The sequence below is a fragment of the Camelina sativa genome, chromosome 11, assembly GCF_000633955.1.
Source record: "Camelina sativa cultivar DH55 chromosome 11, Cs, whole genome shotgun sequence".
NCBI classification, from domain to species: Eukaryota; Viridiplantae; Streptophyta; class Magnoliopsida; order Brassicales; family Brassicaceae; genus Camelina; species Camelina sativa.
Genome location: NC_025695.1, coordinates 42,720,959 through 42,741,548, shown reverse-complemented (window position 1 = coordinate 42,741,548; position 20,590 = coordinate 42,720,959). Strand labels below are relative to the sequence as shown.

The 20,590-nt window shown below is 37.4% G+C and overlaps 5 protein-coding genes and 1 long non-coding RNA gene across 7 annotated transcripts; 5 read left to right on the top strand and 1 right to left on the bottom strand.

Annotated features, from left to right (window-relative positions):
* On the top strand, positions 1,071–3,032 carry LOC104726064 (nuclear transcription factor Y subunit A-5-like). Its single transcript, XM_010444833.2, is given in 7 exon segments — positions 1,071–1,278; positions 1,769–2,075; positions 2,165–2,217; positions 2,220–2,282; positions 2,285–2,353; positions 2,440–2,613; positions 2,706–3,032. Coding segments are annotated over 6 exon segments (930 nt in total). The 5' UTR covers positions 1,071–1,278; positions 1,769–1,798; the 3' UTR covers positions 3,000–3,032.
* LOC104726061 (nuclear transcription factor Y subunit A-5-like) lies at positions 3,046–3,790 on the top strand. The gene is made up of 2 exons (XM_010444832.2): positions 3,046–3,202; positions 3,295–3,790. Exons 1-2 carry the CDS (start codon positions 3,047–3,049, stop codon positions 3,763–3,765), a joined length of 627 nt encoding a protein of 208 aa, XP_010443134.1. The 5' UTR covers position 3,046; the 3' UTR covers positions 3,766–3,790.
* LOC104728899 (E3 ubiquitin-protein ligase SPL2-like) lies at positions 3,738–4,593 on the bottom strand (the record flags this gene model as incomplete). Its single annotated transcript, XM_010447819.1, has 3 exons — positions 3,738–4,106; positions 4,192–4,311; positions 4,511–4,593. Coding segments are annotated over 3 exons (480 nt in total), but the record flags the coding sequence as incomplete, so codon positions are not given.
* LOC104726060 (transcription initiation factor TFIID subunit 9-like) lies at positions 9,567–11,529 on the top strand. The gene is made up of 3 exons (XM_010444831.2): positions 9,567–10,175; positions 10,424–10,691; positions 10,949–11,529. Exons 2-3 carry the CDS (start codon positions 10,431–10,433, stop codon positions 11,033–11,035), a joined length of 348 nt encoding a protein of 115 aa, XP_010443133.1. The 5' UTR covers positions 9,567–10,175; positions 10,424–10,430; the 3' UTR covers positions 11,036–11,529.
* On the top strand, positions 12,604–15,632 carry LOC104726058. 2 transcript variants are annotated; one of them, XR_758008.2, is made up of 3 exons: positions 12,604–12,796; positions 13,303–14,971; positions 15,238–15,632. It is a non-coding gene; the product is annotated as an uncharacterized LOC104726058 (long non-coding RNA). The 2 variants fall into 2 exon arrangements; XR_758007.2 differs by having other exon boundaries at positions 13,294–14,971.
* Positions 16,247–19,479, top strand: LOC104726056 (UPF0725 protein At2g20620-like). The gene is made up of 6 exons (XM_010444828.2): positions 16,247–17,724; positions 17,914–18,000; positions 18,122–18,314; positions 18,650–18,771; positions 18,900–18,983; positions 19,085–19,479. The coding sequence occupies exons 1-6, from the start codon at positions 17,683–17,685 to the stop codon at positions 19,295–19,297; spliced, it is 741 nt and encodes a 246-aa protein (XP_010443130.1). The 5' UTR covers positions 16,247–17,682; the 3' UTR covers positions 19,298–19,479.

Here is a 20,590-nt window from a genome sequence, read left to right as displayed (position 1 = left end):
GATTAGTCTTTTAAGCCATAGCCAATACCCAATTTGCAAAGACAGAGGAAGAGAGAGAGAGAGAGAGAGGAAGCGAGAAGAAAGAAACAGCCATGTTCTGAGGAAGGAGACATGCATCATCATCATCTTCATTACNCCATTTTGCTGTCTTGCTTCGTATAATCTGGTTTTTATGATGTAGATGAGAAGGACGAGATAGTTGTAATTCGAGAAAACCCAACTTCGAGTGGAAAAGAACATGAATGAAGCTTTCAAAACCCAAGGTTTGTTTCTACTCAATATGAAAGCTTGACTATGTTTTATGTTTCTGGTACGTTCATGATCAACATAAATTATTTGCTTGAATGAATTTGAGTGAGAGAGAAGAGAAGCTTAGTTTGTCTTTGTTACTCTCTTTCACGTGTGCAGTCTGTGTTTAGTGTTGCTATTGACTTCAATCAACAGTGTTGCTATTGACTTCAATCAGCTTATACATCTGAATCTACTTGTAGTCAGCGATCATTGGTCGAAGTTGCTTGTCATGTTACTCAAATATTTATTCTAAGAAGAGTGTGGAGCATCGTCGTATACAAGAGTGTGGACCATCTTCGTATACTTCCTGTTTAATTTGTGTCTGTTTGAAAGTTAGAATGTAACGAGCATTGTTGTCATTGTGGGTTTGTTTTATGTTTTTGTTTTGTGTGAGTGAATAAAGAAAAAAGCACAAGGCATATTTGATGTACTTCCTGTTTAGTTTTAATGTATGAACTCACTTACATAAGTTAATCATTTAACCATTTAACTCATAGGATTAAATGAGTTCATAGGTTGACCTAACTTATTTATTTTTAATAAATGAGTTGGGTCAAACCTATGAACTCATTTAATCTAAACTCATTAGGTAATAAGTTGAACTGAGTTGAGTTAATCAATTTGACGTCCCTACAAAAAAAAATACTTATATTAAAGGGACTTAACTATTCTTTAACTAATACGATATCGTGTGTGAAAATAAATTTGGTATTTGTTGAGAGAAGAAGAAAAAAAATAACATACGAATAAAAAAAGAAGTGAAAAGGAGTCAGGATTAGTCTTTTAAGCCATAGCCAATACCCAATTTGCAAAGACAGAGGAAGAGAGAGAGAGAGAGAGAGGAAGCGAGAAGAAAGAAACAGCCATGTTCTGAGGAAGGAGACATGCATCATCATCATCTTCATTACCATCATCATCATCATAATCTCAAGCTGATTACTTAACTTCTCTTTCCCTCCATCTCTTACCAAATCCAAAACACCAAAGGTCTCTCTCTCTCTCTCTCTCTCTCGCTCTCTCTTTCTTGTTCGCTTAATTTATTTGGTAGTGTGTTATGATTTGGTTGCTCCATTTTTACTTCTGATGATGTAATTACAAAACTTTAAAAAAAGAAACTCAATTTTTGAGTGATGAGAGAGAAAACTCTGTTTGTTTGGTTGGTTGGATCAGTGAGTTCAAAAGAGATAAGCTGATTCTTTCTATTCCAAATCCCATAATTTTTTTTTTTTCAGTTTCTGTTTCTCTTCTCACTCTCTTTGTGTTTGCATGTATGTGTAAGTTCTTAGCCATGTTCAAAGTTTGAATCTTTAGAAACCCTTCAGATCATTTAGCAATCTTACTATGTGATTGAACCTGGAATCTGTGTTTTTATGATCTTTTTGGTTTCATTTTCTCTCTTTGGGTTTGTTTGATTTTTGGGGATCATGGTAAAAAATTGTTGACTTATGACTGGACTTTGTTTGGTTTGGACATTTAGCTATTTTTGAAGTAAGAAGATTTGAAGACAATGCAAGTGTTTCATCAAAGGAAAGATTCATCTTGGGGAAACTCAATGCCAACAAACTCAAATATCCAAGGATCTGAATCTTTCACCTTGACAAAGGATATGATGATGTCTACTACACAATTCCCTGGAATCAAACATTCGAGTTTGCAGCTGCAAGATCAAGATTCATCCTCAACACAATCTACAGGAGAATCAGGTGGCGGCGGCGGTGGTGAAGTTGCAAGCTTTGAAGAACGTAACCGTTATGGATGCAGCACTGTTAATACCAATCTCTCAGGTCAAATAAATTTAACTGATTTTTTGAACACTAATCGCATTGCCTAAAAAACGCTAATGGGTTTCTCTTCTTGTCTTTGGTTGATGCAGGTTACATCGGAAACTCGGGAAAGCCTATTGAAAGATATACTAAGTCAACTACCACACCTCGTCTATGGTTTCTCAAGATTCTGTGTTTCCTCCTCCTACTTGTGGTCAAACACCTTGGTCTCTCTTCAATGTGCTGAAACATCACATTTCAATGGTTTCTTGCCTCATGAATATGCATCAACACCAACGGTAATGTTCTGTGAAGCCTTGTGCTTTCACAATTCTGAACTGATGTTGGTGCATTGATTGGTTAATTTGAAAATCTTTTTGTGCAGGTGCTGCCACATTTAGAGATGATGGGTTTGGTTTCTTCAAGAGTGTCATTGCCTCATAACGTTCAAGAGAATGAACCAATATTTGTCAATGCGAAACAGTATCATGCAATCCTCCGTCGCAGGAAGCACCGTTCTAAACTCGAAGCTCAGAACAAACTCATCAAATGCCGTAAAGTATGAATCTTTTTTTCACTCAGAAGAAGACCTAAAATGATTCGATGCAATTCGGGAGTGAGTAACAAAGTTTTGTTTTCTTTTTTCTGTAGCCGTACCTACATGAGTCTCGCCATCTTCATGCTTTAAAGAGAGCTAGAGGCTCCGGTGGACGTTTCCTCAATACAAAGAAGCTTCAAGAATCATCAAACTCTCTGTGTTCTTCTCAAATGGCAAATGCACAGAATTTCTCTAAGAGCCCTCGCGGTGGTGGAAGCGGAATCGGCTCTAGTTCAATCACACCGAGCTCCAGTTTAAACCGTATCAACATGTTCCAAAACCCTCAGTTCAGATTCTCAGGTTATCCGTCAACACACCATGTCTCAGCTCTCATGTCAGGGACATGAGGTACCTGAGAAGGATCTTGCTCCGGGAGAACTCCGACANTTTAGAGATGATGGGTTTGGTTTCTTCAAGAGTGCCATTGCCTCATAACGTTCAAGAGAATGAACCAATATTTGTCAATGGGAAACAGTATCATGCAATCCTCCGTCGCAGGAAGCACCGTGCTAAACTCGAAGCTCAGAACAAACTCATCAAATGCCGTAAAGTAAGAATCTTTTTTTCACTCAGAAGAAGACCTAAAATGATTCGATGCAATTCGGGAGTGAGTAACAAAGTTTTGTTTTCTTTTTCCTGTAGCCGTACCTACATGAGTCTCGCCATCTTCATGCTTTAAAGAGAGCTAGAGGCTCCGGTGGACGTTTCCTCAATACAAAGAAGCTTCAAGAATCATCAAACTCTCTGTGTTCTTCTCAAATGGCAAATGTACAGAATTTCTCTAAGAGCCCTCGCGGTGGTGGAAGCGGAATCGGCTCTAGTTCAATCACACCGAGCTCCAGTTTAAACCGTATCAACACACCATGTCTCAGCTCTCATGTCAGGGACATGAGGTACCTGAGAAGGATCTTGCTCCGGGAGAACTCCGACAAATTCCGGCGACTGGTGATCATATATGACGGGAAGTCATCCTTGGCTACTTATTCTTATCGGTTTCTTTACAAATATTCTTCCTTTAAAAACTTTGCTTTCCATATCCTCTGCAATCTCACACTCTATATAGAGTGGCTTGAAGAACTTTTAAATCATTGTCAAACTATTTTTGTTAATTGAAAATTTCGGATTCTCTCGAGTACAAATTGCGTTACCCTATTTAGATACAATGAGAAAAGAGTCACTAGGAGTAATATACACGCATAGATCCCCTAATGCTCTGAAGACAAACTGGACACTTAGGGTTTAACTCTCGTTCAACGGTTGAAGCACACAGCCTGCAACATACTACATGTCCACAGGGAATAAACGCAGGTACTCTTCTTCTTGTCACGCATATCACACACAATTGTCCATCTGGGATTTCCTCTGCATCCTCGGGTTCATCATCGACTATGGGTTCACTTGGTCTCTGTGACAGCTCTCTCTGATGGTTCCGTAGTTTCCATCTATTCCAGGTCCTGAAGATAAAGACAGTTAAACAGATTTCGTATCAAAACATTGCCCAGATCTATAACTATATTTGATCTAACACAACTCCAGTACCTGACAGCAGCATAGCTAAGGATGCCAACAGACACAATGCCCAAGATAACACTGCCTAAGAATATTAAGCCGGTCTGATCCATAAGCTCCTCTATCATCTGGTCCTTGGTCATCTCTGATCTGCAAAGATTATAGAACCAAGATTTATATATGAACAGAAATAGAGCCTTTTTGCAACGATGGACTAAGTATTGTCAAATGATCAAGAGATTGAGAAAACAAAAAGAAGAAGATGAAGTAGTAATTTGAGTTAGCTAGCAGGCAGATATATAATTTCGGCACTGACAAGAGAAAAGAAGGTATCCAGATAACATCTTACAAGAAATAAGGAAGATCTTGGCACGATTTGATTTCAGGAACTCCATTCTTAAAACTGGAGAAGCCAACAGCTGTGTCTCTTACAAACAGTTGTGTCTATTCAAATTTATATATAAATGAGTTCTCATCATTGTATTCAAATTATCTTTAGTTTATATTTTTGATAGAAAATATTTACGGTTGCCTCTCTCTAAACAGTAAAAAAAATTAATTGTATGTTTTACAAAAAGTTGCGATTGTTCATTGTAACGGTTTTTTGTAAAGTTGTAACTGTTCATTGTAGAGTTGTGTTTATTCGAATATCCGTATCTTTTAAAATCTATATATGTTTGTCTGTTTAAACTGTTTTCATTTTTTTGCCATCACACAAATTAATATAAAATTTTAATATCAACAGTTTTTATAGATTTCTAAATTATTCTCTAGCATTCATTCTTTTAAAAGTAAAGAAACTCTTCCAATTCTTGATTTAACTAAAGATTTTGGAATGATGAATCTAATTTACAATTTTTAGTTAATTTTAAATATAAAAATTTAATGTCTATATATAATAACAATCTGAATAAATGCCACCAAAAGTTGTGTTTTTTCAACCGTACCTTTTTGATATTTTTTAAAAAAATTTGTAGAAAATTTAAATTGTGTGTTTTACAAAAAGTTGCGATTGTTCATTGTTGTAAAGTTGCAACTGTTAATTGTAGAGTTGTGTTTATTCGAATATTCGTATCTTTTGAAATCTAGATATATTTGTTTTTTTGAACTGTTTTCACTTTTTTGTCATGACACAAAATAATATAAAATTTCAATATCAAAGTTTTTACACCTTTCTAAATTACTCTCTAGCATGCATTCTTTTAAAAGTAAATAAATTCTTCCAATTATTGATTTAACAAAAGATTTTTGGAATGATGAATCAAATTTACAACTTTTAGTTAATTTTAAATATAAAAATTTCATGAAAATACCTAGAGTTTTTTTTTTCAAGAGTTAGATGGATTATATAGTGAGTTTTTGAATTTGACTTTTCAATATGGTAATAAAGATGTCTTCTATTTAAAAGCAGTTTATATGGGTTATAAGGTGAAATCAAGTGCAAACACAAACAGATGTATTTGTTCATTGTAAAGTTGTGTCTTTTCACTATATTTTATTTATATCTTTTCATCACAACTTTTCGGTCTAATAGGTGTGTCTATTTAAATAGTAATGTCTTTTGAATTCTCTTTATATTTGTCTTTTCATCTGTAACTAACAAGTTTGTTGAAACAAATTTTCCATTTTATGTTGAATTTAAATAATTAAATATTAATATCTAATATTCAATGTTATTCTATAATCTAACTAAAATTTAAGAAATGATTATAGCAATAGAGAAGTTTAATACAACTTAATATAGAATTTAAAGTTGGGAATATTTTTATCGTAAATTTTGTTAAAAAATAGTTTAATATTCAAAAATAATAATAATAATAATAATAAAAATAATAGTAAATCATTGTTCATTGAAACAAATTTTCCATTTTATGTTTAATCTAAATAATTTGAATATTAATATCAAATATTCAATGTTATTCTATAATCTAACTAAAATTTTAGAAATCACTATAACAATATAGAAATTTAATAAAACTTAATATAAAATTTATAGTTGCGTCTATTTATCGTAACTTTTCGTTAAGACTATTTTGATATTTAAAATTTATATTATGTTGTTTTTAATTATAAGTATTTAAAAGAAAATTATATTTACTCATTACAACCATTAGTTCAGTATTCTCAATTAGGATCACTTTGTCATATTGATTTTTTTAATTGTAGCTTTACCATAATTTTTCATAATATATCTTATATTTATAATACTTTAAACAATGTTTTTACATTTCAATGATTTTATGATGTATAATTTTAAATTTTATTTACTTTTTTCTAAAATATTTACTCCGCGACATCGCGGGGGGTCTGAGTCCTAGTATTAGTAAAATAAATAGACAAATTGGACTTTTAACTTGGGTTTGTATAGATTGGAAGACGCATTTGATGTCAAAACGTGTGAATATAGAAAAAATTGAGTAACAGGGGCAAAAAAGAATTTATTACCAGGAGCATAATTCAAAACTGTTATAAAATAGCACTAGTCTAAAAAAATTTGACAGTGGCAACTGCCCCTCCCTACTCTAACGTGGATCCACCCTTGATCGGAGGTCAGCGACGGAGACTTCGGGTGCATCTTTGATCTTGTTAAAGGCGGCGTTGGTGGATGCACACTTGATAGCAGAACCGACGACGCTAATAGCTAAAGTAATTCCGAGGACTGCGCCGTCGAAGGAGAGAGCGAGGTCAAGCAGTAGACTGAGAATGGCACGCTCCGGCGAGGACATAATGGTAAGTTTACAAAATTTCCACGCAGACATGCACAAAGGGACGACGAGTGAAGAGGAGAGAGAGATGAGGCTATTATCGGTATTTAAGATATATACATATGACGGTTTTTGATTTTCTGAATTTACAACAGTTTTATTTTAATATTTTGCATTGCTTTTCTTTATTTAAATTAACTTGTTTAGCGTAATCATAAAACTCTATAATTTATTGTGTAATCTATAGTCCTTGTGGAATTCGTCCCCTAAGTATTACAGTGACCTCTTAATTTGAGAGAGTAGCTCTAGGGTTTAATTTGAGCATATCAAATTTTGGCGCCGTTGCCGAGGACTCTTTGATCTACCATTAGATTTGAGTTTTTAATTTCGTTTAAATTTTTATTTTTATTTGAACCTTACACGCTTTTGTTTTCTTTTCTCTTGTGTGTTTCAGGTGCATGCCTCCAAGACCTCACACAAGAAGCAACAAGACTGCTCCTACTGTGAAGCTTTCAACCAAGAGTTGAGAAAACTTGAGCGTGACAACAGAAAAGCAGTCAAATCCTTGAAGATGGTTAACCCAATAATTTTGGTTCGTGATGAGGATGGTGCTTTGAGGGATCAAGAGGGCAACTTGCGCAATGAGCAGGGCCAAAAGCTTGATGCAGAAGGGAATGTTATTACTGAAGCTATTGTTGTCAATGAGCAGGCTGCTGTCGGAAACGAGCAAATTCTTGTAGTTGACGAACAGGCCGATGGTGTCGATCGGTCGACACCCCCTTCCTGCAGACAGACATGGAGCTGCAAACCACGTTAACAATCCGGTTCGAAGACATGAGAACAACCGAGACTTGATCAGGACCATTGCTGACTACAACCAGGCTGATCTTGTGTATGAGAACCGGTCTGCTATAGTTTCTCCTCCATTCCAGAGGAATGATTTTGAGTTGAAACCTGCATACTTCCAGCTGGTTGGACAAAGACCTTTCTCTAACCTGCCAAATGAGAAGGCTTTGGACCACATTGAGCACTTTCAAGACTTGGTGACTAGTATCAATGCCAATGGAGTAACTGAAGACTACATCTACTGCAAGCTCTTCCCATATTCACTTGCAGGAGAAGCATCTCAATGGTTGAAACAATTGCCAGCCCGTTCTTTGACCTCTTGGCAACAAGTGAAGGTAGCTTTTCTCAACTACTTTTATGATGATGCCATGTCAGATGAGCTAGGAGTAAAGTTGTCCTCCTTCAAACAAAGACCAGATGAAGCTTTCATGGCAGCTTGGGTAAGATTCTAGGCTTATCAAAGGGGCTGTCCACACCATGGCTTTTCAAGAGTGCATCTGTTGAGTATCTTTTTCAGAGGGATTGACTGGGAATATCAGCTAGCTTTGGATGCTGCAAGCCATGGGAACTTCAAGACAAGATTTCCAGAAGATGTTGAAGCTTTGATTGAGAATTTGGCTTCCAGCAATAGCACTAAGAGAGCAGATACTGAAAAGAAGAGATTGCATGGAGGATTTGATTCAAAACAGCTAGCTTCTGTTAATGCCAAGCTGGATTCAGTACACAATCTTCTAGTGGGTAAGAAGTCAGTTCAATTTGCTGCTGAGGTTGAGACATTTAAGCCTGAGCCAGAGAATACAGAGGAGAATGTCAACTATGTGTATGGAGCTGGGTATCAAGGACTTAGATTCAGTAATCAACAAAGTAACAAGCCTTACAGTGGGAACTCTTCAGGCTACACTCCTAAGCCAGATTACCAGAAGCAACAACAGAACAATGGTTATACTAGAACCTATGGGAACTCATCTTATCAGTCTCCTCCTCCACAGACTTCTTCTGAAAGTAGAATGGAAGCTATGTTAGAGCAACTTTTGCAAGGTCAGGAACAGTTAACAGTGACTTTCAATGGGAAGATTGATAATGTCTACAATGAGCTTACTGGGAGGATTGATGCATTGAATATTCATGTTAAGAAGCTGGAGAATCAGGTGGCGCAGAGTGTTGGGTCTGTTAAAAGGAAAGAGGGTTTTCTTCCTGGAAGAACTGAGTCAAACCCCAAGCATGCTTGCAATGCCATATCAGTAAGAGATCAAGAAGTTGATGAAATTGCTTCTGCAGAACAGGGTGAGAAATCGGCAAATCTCTCGAACCCAGATGTTGGTGTCGATCGACACTCATCTCGGACCGAACCAGAAGCTGCAAAATCTCAGGTTCCAGCAGTTGAGAGGGTATACCAACCTAAGATTCCTTTTCCTAAGCCAAGAAAATCCAAGCAGGAGATGGAAGATGCTAGATGCAAAGCTATGATGGATAAGGTGATTATTGAGATGCCTTTGATTGATGCAGTAAAGCTTTCACCACCACTTAAGCGGTATGTGAAGAGGATGGTCACTAATGGTTTGAGCCCTGAAGAAGGAGCATTGCTTACCAAAGATGTCAGTGCAGTTCTTTTAAACCAGCCCCCACAGAGGAAGAAGGAGATGAAGCAGGAAGTGGTTGTCTCTAATGAAGTAAGTGCAGTAATTCAGTGTAGAGTTGCAGAGAAATTACCAGATCCTAAAAGCTTTGTACTTGATTGCTCTATCTCTGCAGAATGGTCTGCTCACTCACTTTGTGATCTAGGCTCTAGTATTAACTTGATGCCACATTCTGTTGCTGTGAGACTTGGGATGACAGAATTCAAGCCAACTCAGATTTCTCTTATCTTAGCTGATCGCTCCAGAAGAATTCCTGAAGGTGTTTTAGACGATATTCCACTTAAGGTTGGAAACATCATGATTCCCACTGACTTTGTGGTGCTGAAGTATAATAAAGAGCCTAGTGATCCACTGACTTTGTGGTGCTGAATTCCACAGTAACACTCTTGCCAAATAAGTTGCATTGCTGAGAACCTCAAGTGTTTTCGTCTGCCAGATCCATCTCTTTTGATTTAGGAATCTCGATGTCTCTGTTTGATTTAGGTTCTGCTAGAACTTGCTGCAAGAGGAGAAAGGGAGATGAGGCTATTATCGCTATTTAAGATATATACATATGACAGTCGTTTCTAATTTGGGTCTTAAATGGGCCTATGCACGAGTTAACAAAAAAGACTAAATTACCCCCATTTCAGCTGCTCGGATCCGCTAAACGCAAAAAATAGCGTTTGCATATATTCCAGTTTTACCCTCAACGTTAAGTCAGATTTACGAACCAGAACCATAAATAGCAGATCTAAGAGTGAGAGAGTTTTTAGTCGCCGATTTCATCAACCTCCGTCGCAGTTGTTTCTACCATTGCCGCTCCACCAAATCTGCTTCGCGATAGGTATTTATCGGCTCTTTCTGGTAATGAACTATCGTATTTTGGAACTTATCGATGAAGCTAGGTCAAAATCTCTTCTTGTGTCAATCATATCTCCATCTTCGTTTTTTTTTCTGATTCGTGGAGCTCCAATTCTTATCTATTTGATATAGAAGCTCCAATTTGATGTTTGCTTGTGTTGTTTCCAACATCAAATCTTGGTAAGACCTTTCGTAAAATGACTTTGTTGCTTTACTTTTGAGTTTGTTTAGGGAAAACATGGCTGGAGAAGGTGAAGAGGATGTACCTAGAGATGCTAAGATTGTGAAATCTCTGCTTAAGTCGATGGGTGTGGAGGACTACGAGCCTCATGTGATACACCAGTTTCTGGAGCTATGGTGTCGGTATGTGGTGGAAGTGTTGACAGATGCTCAGGTTTACTCAGAGCATGCTAGCAAATCCAACATTGACTGTGATGATGTGAAGCTCGCTATTCAGTCCAAAGTTAATTTCAGTTTCTCACAGCCACCTCCAAGAGAGGTATGCGTTGTTGACGATTCCTTGTTTCTTCTGTTTCATTTTCTTGAGATTGTTGCCTGAAAAGAGATGTGACATTGACCAGAGTCATTTGGTAACTGCTATGTGAACGAATCATTAGGGAATTATCACCTTAGTTTATGATTTTTGAACAGTAACACTCTTACCAAATAAGTTGCATTGATGAGAACCTCAAGTGTTTTCGTCTGCTAGAGCCATCTCTTTTGATTTTGGAATCTCGATGTCTCTGTTTGATTTAGGTTCTGCTAGAACTTGCTGCAAGAGGAGAGAGGGAGATGAGGCTATTATCGGTATTTAAGATATATACATATGACGGTCGTTTCTAATTTGGGTCTTAAATGGGCCTATGCACGAGTTAACAACAAAAGACTAAATTACCCCCATTTCAGCTGCTCGGATCCGCTAAACGCAAATAATAAATAGCGTTTACCTTTATTCCAGTTTTATCCTCAACGTTATGTCAGATTTACAAACCAGAACCATAAGTAGAGCAGATCTAAGAAGAGTGAGAGAGATTAGTCGCCGATTTCATCAACCTCCCTCCGTCGTGTTTCTGCCATCGCCGCTCCACCAAATCTGTTTCATTAGGTATTTATCGCCTCTTTATGGTATAGAAAACTCGTGTTTGGATACTTATTGATGAAGCTAGGTTTGAATCTCCTCTTGTGTCTTTCATATCTCCATCTTCGTTTTTTCTGATTCGTGAAGCTCTAATAAATGCAGCCTTCCACAAATCTTCCTGCAACACACATATAACAAGTCCACATTTGTGAATTTTGTCACTCGCTCATACGGCAGCAATAAGAAATTATGTTATATATTTTTATCTTAATTTAATATTTAAATTCTATAATTTTAGTTGGATTGTATTTTTTTGTGTTGGTTTCAAGTATGTTTTCATAATTATTTAGATTGTATAATTTCAGTTGAATTGTTAATTTTAGAGATAATATGTGACATAAATACATTCGATAAAATATTGTCGATATTATGTATCACAATCTTAGGACTGTTATTGTAGAAACGATCTCTAAATCCATATAGAATTGTAAATTATTAAAATCAAAACACATAGATTTTGAAATAATATGTTTTATCTTTGGATTTGAATCCTTCTATTTTGCACTTTCAAATCCATTTAAAACACAATATGGATATTGAAATCTAAAAATAAATAATTAAATGAATAACATGGAATTTTAACAAGTATTTGTAAATCATATAACCAATAATAACACATAATTTTGATATGTATTTTAATATCAATGATTGAATAACAAATGATTTTTGTTTAGATTTCTAAATCCATTAAAATCATAGAACTAATAACCCCTATTACTGAATCTACATATGAATTCGATATATTTCTTCTATTTAACATTAAATAGTCATATTTTTTAATAATAATAATCTAGGGAAATCTTACCAAATATGAATGAATTAGTTAAAAACATAAAAATAACAAATATGAATTTATAAAATCATAGGATTTTGTGGAACAATAGTAAGTTACCAAATGATGGATATAGAATTCAATGTATTCCTATTTTTAAAAGTTAATTTTATCTTTTGATAATATTTGTGGTTAGGTGAAAAAAAATAGTATTATATCCATATTAATGTTGTCAATTTTAGCAACCTTATTGATTTTGTAGAGAAATAGTAGAGATATTTTCGAAAACTTATTGATTTTAAGAGAAAATTGATTTCTATCTATATTTAAAAATACAAAGAAACTATATTTACCATATTTTACTTATTGTTTTTAGTGCAATTTTTCAGGAATTAGTTGTGTAAATATATATTTTTTAAATAAATTAAATTGTAGAACACAAAATATAGATGTAAAAGTTTTATCTGTTTTTGCTCAAAAAAAACATTTTTGAAGGCTGCAAATGTAAAAGTCTAGCTTGTTGGGCTTATACCAAAACAACTTGTATTAGCGTTAATGGGCTTTCCATTTGACCTGAATCACAAAGCCAGAAAAAAAAAATCCCGGAACGCATCTTCTTCTTCTTCTCTTTCAAAGATCAAGAGATCGCTTCATACAGTTCCATCTTCCAAGATTTTCCTCGGCAGTTATACAGGTACGCCATTATCGTCTACAGAACAAGTTCTTTGTTGTTGTTGTTGTTCTTTGTTGTTAAACTTTTGGATTTCATCCCGTGAGAGATTAAAGTGAAGAGATTTTTAGTTTATATTCTCTACTTTGGTTTAAATCTTCGTTTTTCTGGAAAATGTAATTGACGAACTAGATAGAATCGATTTTAGCTCTCTGGTATTTTTTTTTTGTTTTTTTTTTCTGTTTGTAGTTTCAATCACAAATTGATATATGTCCACCAAGTGTTTGATGAAATGTCTGAAAGATGTAAAATGCTGTTTTGGCTTGATTAGGATTCGATACTTATATAGGTTTTGGTTTTGTAACATCACTCATTAGGATTTCTCTGTGATACTAATTACTCGCAAAAAAAGATCTTGGCTCTCGATGGGATGGTCATTTCCTATTTGACGTTTGCTTGTGTTTTTTTGCAACATCTGTATAAGAACGGTGCGTAATTGACTCTGTGGCTTTACTTTTAAGTTTGTTTAGGGAAAACATGGCCGGAGAAGGTGAAGAGGATGTACCTAGAGATGCTAAGATTGTGAAATCTCTGCTTAAGTCGATGGGTGTGGAGGACTACGAGTGATGGAACCCGGGTCATGACCGTACCGCGGTGAGAACCGGTACATTGGTACCATCGTCTAGCAGCTCGCGTAGGAGCATAAAAGTCGGTCCAGAACATCAACGCGGCATCAACCAGTCCCCAAGGATCATCTAGGAGGAGCAAGACAACGTCATCTAATGAGCAATACAAGGCCAAGCTCCAACCTTACACCAATGGCTCATGGCTAGCATCACCAATGAAGAGCCTTGGGTGCGACCAGCTTTGGGAAGCTTGATTTGTGTGTCTTCACCATCACGCTAGCGTGAAGACACCCCTAAGTCATTAGAAGGAGCTGTACTCTTTTTCCTACTTCGGGTTTGTCCCAATGGGTTTACCGAAGGGGTTTTAACGAGGCAGCGAGCTCTAGTGCATCTCCACTTCGTTCCCGCTTGGCTCATGACTTGGAAACTTTCATTAACAAGATTATGGGCCAAGGAAGTGAAGATCCTATCAGCCACGTCCCACCAATGACGTGGCAACCCTATCTCCTTCCTTCCTTTCCTTTATTTTCTTTGAACTCTCTTATGACCGTTGGATGGTCTTTGTTCCCTTTTTGCTTTTGCTTTTACTTTATGGCCAAGTGTATGGTTCAGATCATGGCCGCGCGTCTAGGGTTTTAGTGTCCCCCTTATGTAAGCTTGCCTATATAAAGGCCTAAACCCTCATTGTAAAAACAAGGAAAGACTGGAATATAGAAATTATTGGCCCAAAGATTGGATCTTTGTTCATTCCTCTCTCCCGCTCAAGTCCGGGACTTGGCTCTAGAGAAACCCTAGAAGGTTCAAGAACCGGGTTCATGACCTTCTAGTCCGACCGTATCACGGGCCGAGCCATCTCCCGTGTGTCGTCGACTCAATCCACCGTCCATTCATCCCCATCTATCCGAGAGACAAACGAGTCGAGCATCTCCTCGCGAATCTCTCTCCGTCCGTTCTTGTCGTTCCTTGGTCCCGTTTCCTTCCGTACATCGCTCCATCCGCGGCGTCCATCCGTACGCAGCGTCTGTTCCCATCCGCGCTCCATCCGCTCACTCGTCCATCCGACGCGTCCGTACGTCCGTTTATCCGCCGCGTCCGACCATCCGTCCGTACGTCCGTACGCAGCGTCCGTTTCCATCCGTTTCCTAACTAGAGCCGAACGAGTCGAGTATCTCCTTGTGACGCTCTAGTCCATCCGCGTTCCATCCGCTCACTCGTCCATCCGACGCGTCCGTACGTCCATTTATCCGCCGCATCCGACCATCCGTCCGTACGTCCGCTGTTCCACGTCCATTCGCGTCCATTCTCGTCCCTAACCGAACCGCTTCTCCGATCCGCTCCGCTATATCCTCTGTCCGTACGTCCGTGAACCACGTGCGTAGTCCGGGGTCACATCAACGAGCCTCGTGTGATACACCAGTTTCTGGAGCTATGGTACCGGTATGTGGTGGAAGTGTTGACAGATGCTCAGGTATACTCAGAGCATGCTAGCAAATCCAACATTGACTATGATGATGTGAAGCTCGTTATTCAGTCCAAAGTTAATTTCAGCTTCTCACAGCCACCTCCAAGAGAGGTATGCGTTGGTTGACGATTCCTTGTTTCATTTTCTTGAGATTGTTGTCTGAGAAAGAGAGAGATATGATATGGCGAGAGTCATTTGGTTAGCTGGCTGCTATGTGAATGATCATTAGGGAAGTATCACCTTAGTTACGATTTGTGAACAGTAACCCTCTTGCCACATAAGTTGCATTACGGAGAACCTCAAATGTTTTCGCTTGCTAAATCCATGTCGTTTGATTTTGGAATCTCGATGTCTCTGTTGTTGGATGTTTGATTTAGGTTCTGCTAGAGCTTGCTGCAAGTAGGAACAAGATCCCTTTGCCAAAATCGATAGCAGGACCGGGTGTTCCTCTCCCACCTGAACAGGACACATTGCTGAGCCCAAACTACCAGCTTGTGATACCAAGGAAGTCAGCTTCCACAGAACCTGAAGAAACTGAGGATGATGAAGAAATGACAGATCCTGCACAGTCCTCGCAAGAACAGCAGCAACAACAAACATCAGATCTCCCAGGTCAAACTCCCCAACGAGTCTCTTTCCCTCTCTCTAGAAGACCCAATAAGTAGATACACAAAAAGTTTATTATGTTATGTATCAAAATGTAGTAGCAGAATTATTATTAATGACCATATGTGGTATCAAAGGAGTAGAATGTAAGAGAATCATATATTAATGACAGAGAGTCAGTTTTCGTAGAACATATGAGCAATATATATATATACACTGTTGTGTGAAATCACAATACCAAAGATACAACAAATCTTCTGAAGCATTACTATATATGCAACTATAGTATATATACATGAACAAAGGTAATTAAGAGAATCTCAGATTCTGAATCTGTTAGCTTCCCCAGCCAACCATGATCCCAGCAGTTGCACGGTGGATGTTGTCGAGAAGATCTGGAGACGATGTTGGTACAATCGGCAAGTGCTCGCCGGTGAATCGATTGATATCTATGGATTTGAGGTTAGGGCATCTCCAACCCCACTCTATTTTAGAGTCAAAACTCTATTATAGAGCAACATTTGCTCCAACCCTATTCTATATTTTACTCTAAAATAGAGAAAATAATGAGATTGCTCTATATTTAGAGTAACTCTATTCTCAACTCCATTTTTTTACACTACCTCTATTTTAGAGTCAAGTATAGAGTAACACATTGGAGAAAAACCATGCTCAACCCCTTAAAGTTACTCTATAATAGAGTAAAAAATAAAGATATACAATGGAGATGGTCTTAGCCGGTTCGGTCGAGAGAAGAGAGAGAAGAGAGAAGAGAGAGTCGCGAAAAATTGGAAGAAGAAATTAGGGAAAAAAATTTCTTTTTTTATTTTACTCATTATCCAACCAAAACGTGACACGTAGCGTGTCTTATTGGTTGTTTCATGTTGCTTCCGATGCTTCCTAAAGAAACGATTCTCTGAAAAGTAAGCTATATTTTTTAGTTTTGATTTATTTTTGGGCTTTAAAAGGGTTGAGCAACCCATAGAGTAATTCTAGTGGAGATTCCCTTAAATCTTACAATTAGCTTAACAATAAATCAAGTAGTAAATAACGTGACAATGCACTAAGGCAGATTAGACGCACATTAGCTTGTTGGTGATACACGCACATTAGTAACCAAACTGATACACACGCATTTCAAATTGAACTCAGCTCGCGTAGTCAGTCAGTCTCTGGTTAACTTATTTATTACCAAGATTTTAAATAAATTGCATTATATTCAAATTGCAGCCCTTTTGAAATTTGAATTATAAAGTTTGATTTCAAATATTTTTTTTTTGTTTGGCCTTCTCACCGAACAAGAACTGAACTCATGTAGTAAGTAACAAGGAGCAAAAAAGAAAAAGACAATTTTGCCCCTCAGCCACGGTGACCCTTGCTTCTTCACTTGTATCGTTACCGAAGACGCCGTCGTCGACGTCCTCTCCTCCGGTAAGGGCAAGTCTTACGGTCCCGGAGTTGTGATGTGTTCTTCTAGCCTTCTCATTGAAGTTTCTCATAAACTGTGCTTGTTCGCTGTGGCTTTGATGACTCTGTTCTCTCATGGGTTGTTGTGAAGTTGTTGCTGTGCGACTCATTTGATTTGCAGAATCAGTAGATAGATCAAACATTCTGTTTTTCACACTAGGAGAGACTTTGCCATTACTAAATCCACCAGGGAAGATCCCGTTTGTAGTCATCTGATGCTTATAATGTTCAGAATCTGAAGGGGTCATGTTCTTCATCATGTCACTAGATGACCTTCATCATGTCACTGGATGACCTGTATGATGCCACTGTATCTGATTTTCCAAAGCTTCGGTGTTCCGAAACAAAAAGCAGAACCAGAACTGGTTTGTTCTGCTGGTGGTGGTAAATTCAGTTCTACTTGCTGAGCAATCCTCCTGTTTTGAGGGCTTGACAAAATCTAGCGGAGAAGGATTTTGATATTCATGCTGGCTCATAGATTTAAGGTTTCTTACTTGAGTAGCAAGAAAAGATTATGGAAAGTTGGAAACAGAGCCTTGGAAACCGGAAAATTCAGACTAAAACTCGAGTCTGGTGAGATCATTATAAGTTTTGGTAATTCAAAAGGAGAGAAAAAAAAGGAAAAAGAAAAAAAAAGAACATAGAAAGGAGGAAACTGCGGTTACAAGAAGCCTAGCAAACGTCTCCGTTTCCCATTCATTCTCTCGCAAGTTAGTTTTTTTTTTTTTTTGCTGCAAAATATCGGAAAGATGGTCCAAGTACCCGATGTGAAACATGCTCGACCCCTTGAGGTAATTAATTCTCCAAACTCTCTTCGTAATCGAATTCCATACCAAAACCCTAACTTGTAAATCTTTTCCTTTTGCAATTTTGATTCATTGATTGTCTCTCTGTGTTTGCGTAGAATTTGATACGATCTCTCTCTCTCAAATCTCCTTGTGATCTTTTTTTTTTTTTCTTTTTCTGAATTTTGCTTGTAGGGATATCGCGGGATAAAAGCCATTGGTTGTACTCCCGCTAACGAATCCATAGCAAAGTTTGGACTCCATTGCTTCAATTCTCACAAGGTAACAACTCATGACTCTATATTGCTCTTATTCTACCAACCCCTGACCCTTTCTTCTTCTTCTTTTGTGGATTTTTACTGTCCTTTTGGTTTTGATTTTACATGTCCACGGCTGTATGTAGGGGACTAATTTACAGTTCTTGACTGTAACCCAACTCCTTCCGCGAGCTGTTTCACATGTCAAATATATTATGACATTGGATGCCTTTGATCCAGCCAACGGTTCTATTCATAGTATCGACACCTGTGTTTGGCATTCTTCTCAGAGGAATGATGAGAACTTGAGATTAATCACCACTTATTGCAGACCTACAGGTAACTTAACTAACATGGTCTAAATATGATTTTCCATGTCCCTTTTATTAGCTATCGTTTTTTGAACTGTTGATTTTGCTGTTGTTGTTACTAGCCCCGTCTTAAATATTTTGTATGTTTCTGACCCCCTTAGGATTCCCATGTTTAATTATCTGCTCTATATAAGCCTAATCTATGAGTGAAAATATCAAGTCGTCTGTATAGGTTTCATGTATGCATGTTTTTTTTTGTCATGACCTTACAAGTTACATGCAGAATTGTTTTTGGTGTTTCTGTCTATGCTAGTTTCCTATCCACCAATTCAGTTAATACTCTTCTATAAAGTGTTGCTCTAGGATCTGGAGAAAGCGGTTCCCAATGGGACCCAAATGGTGTAGACGTGTTCTATACTGGTGTGATGCCTAAGTGGCTAGATGATGATGCACTTACAGGAAGCGATAAGCTACACTTCTATGAGGTTTGCTGTTTAGCCATGAACTTTTTTTTTGACTTATTTCCTTTTATTTGATCATCTGCTCAACACACCGATCGACATACACAGAACACCTTGTTCCACTAAAAATGCTCAAAATGTTTCAAATGCAGGTTAATGATTCGGATTTGCAACAGAATGCATGGCTTCATCTATATGCTCAAGTTGCTGCATACTCTAGGTGGATTTATCACATGGTGAGGAAAAATATATAGCCTAGAGAAGTGAGAGTATACTCATTTGTTTGGTTGGGCTCATGTATGTAGTCTTCTCTCAACCATGCTTTTTTGTTTTGCAGGTGGATCATCTCCCATTGGAGATAAAGAAAGTGGTGGTACAAACAAAGGAAGACATAGAGTCAAGTTTGAAGTTGAAGTCGGGCAATGCAATCTTCTACTTAAGTTTCAAGACTCGTGAAGGTGCCGAGTACAAATCCATAATAAGGCAAACGAGGGATGGAAGACCACAACACATGTGCCTTGAAGTTAAACATGTTGAGATGGACAAGTAGACGACAAAAGTGTTGTGACTTTTTAATATATCATGTTTATGTCCTTAGTTGGTTGGTGGTATTGAGTTTGTGTGTTGTCCTTGCCACTTTTAATGACTAGAAGAGAGTTGTATTGAGAGTGTGTTTAGCAGTTTGTGTGTTGTTTACCTCTGAATGCTATGTTTTTTTTTCTTCTAATTAATTATGTTTCAAGACTTTTAGGCTATGTTCAAGTAAGTCAGATGATGTTGAAGCCAGATACATTCCTCAAAACTAATAGTATAACCTCAATTCCCACTGGAAATAAATGCAGCCTTCCACAAATCTTCCTGCAACACACACATAACAAGTCCACATTTGTGAATTTTGTCACTCGCTCATACGGCAGCAATAAGAAAAGAAAATAGCAGAACCAGAATTGGTTTGTTCTGCTGGTGGTGGTAAATTCAGCTCTACTTGCTGAGCAATCCTCCTGTTTTGAGGGCTTGACAAAATCTAGCGGAGAAGGATTTTGATATTCATGCTGGCTCATAGATTTTAGGTTTCTTACTTGAGTAGCAAAAAAAGATTATGGAAACAGAACCTTGGAAACCGGAAAATTCAAACTCAAACTCGAGTTTGGTAAGATCATTATAAGTTTTGGTAATTTAAAAAGGAAGCGTCGGAAAGATGGTCCATTTCCCGATGTGAAACATGGTCGACACGTTGAGGTCATTCTCCAAACTCTCTTCGTAATCGATTTCCATACCAAAACCCTAACTTGTAGTTCTTTTCCTTTTTACAATTTTGATTCATTGAATGTCTCTCTGTGTTTGCATAGAATTTTATATGATCTCTCTCTCTCTCTCAAACCTCCTTGTGATTTTTTTTTCTTCCTGTATTTTGTTTGTAGGGATATTGTGGGATAAAAGCCATTGGATGTACTCAGTACATGATCAAAAAAATCTCAATTGCGTCTCAGGATACTGAAAACGAAGATAACATTTTCAAATCGATTTAGAAATGCGGCGAAAGGAGGTACTTGTGCCTCCTCCATTATCGACGAATTGCTGATTAGGCAGAGCCTGAACACACGGAAACAAAGACATCATTCAACGGGTTTGAGAACAATGAAAAACCCTAATAGATCAATGAAACGTAACCTAATCGAAGAAGAAGAAGAAGAAGAAAGCCAATAGAGAAACTTACCATGTTTTCGGATTTTGCAAGAGTAGAGATCGAAACAAGTCCGATCAAGCGAGCGACGCGAGAGAGAGGTTTTTAAAACAGTGTTGTGAGGGTTTTTTTTGCCGCTTATGATTGACGCTACCGCTA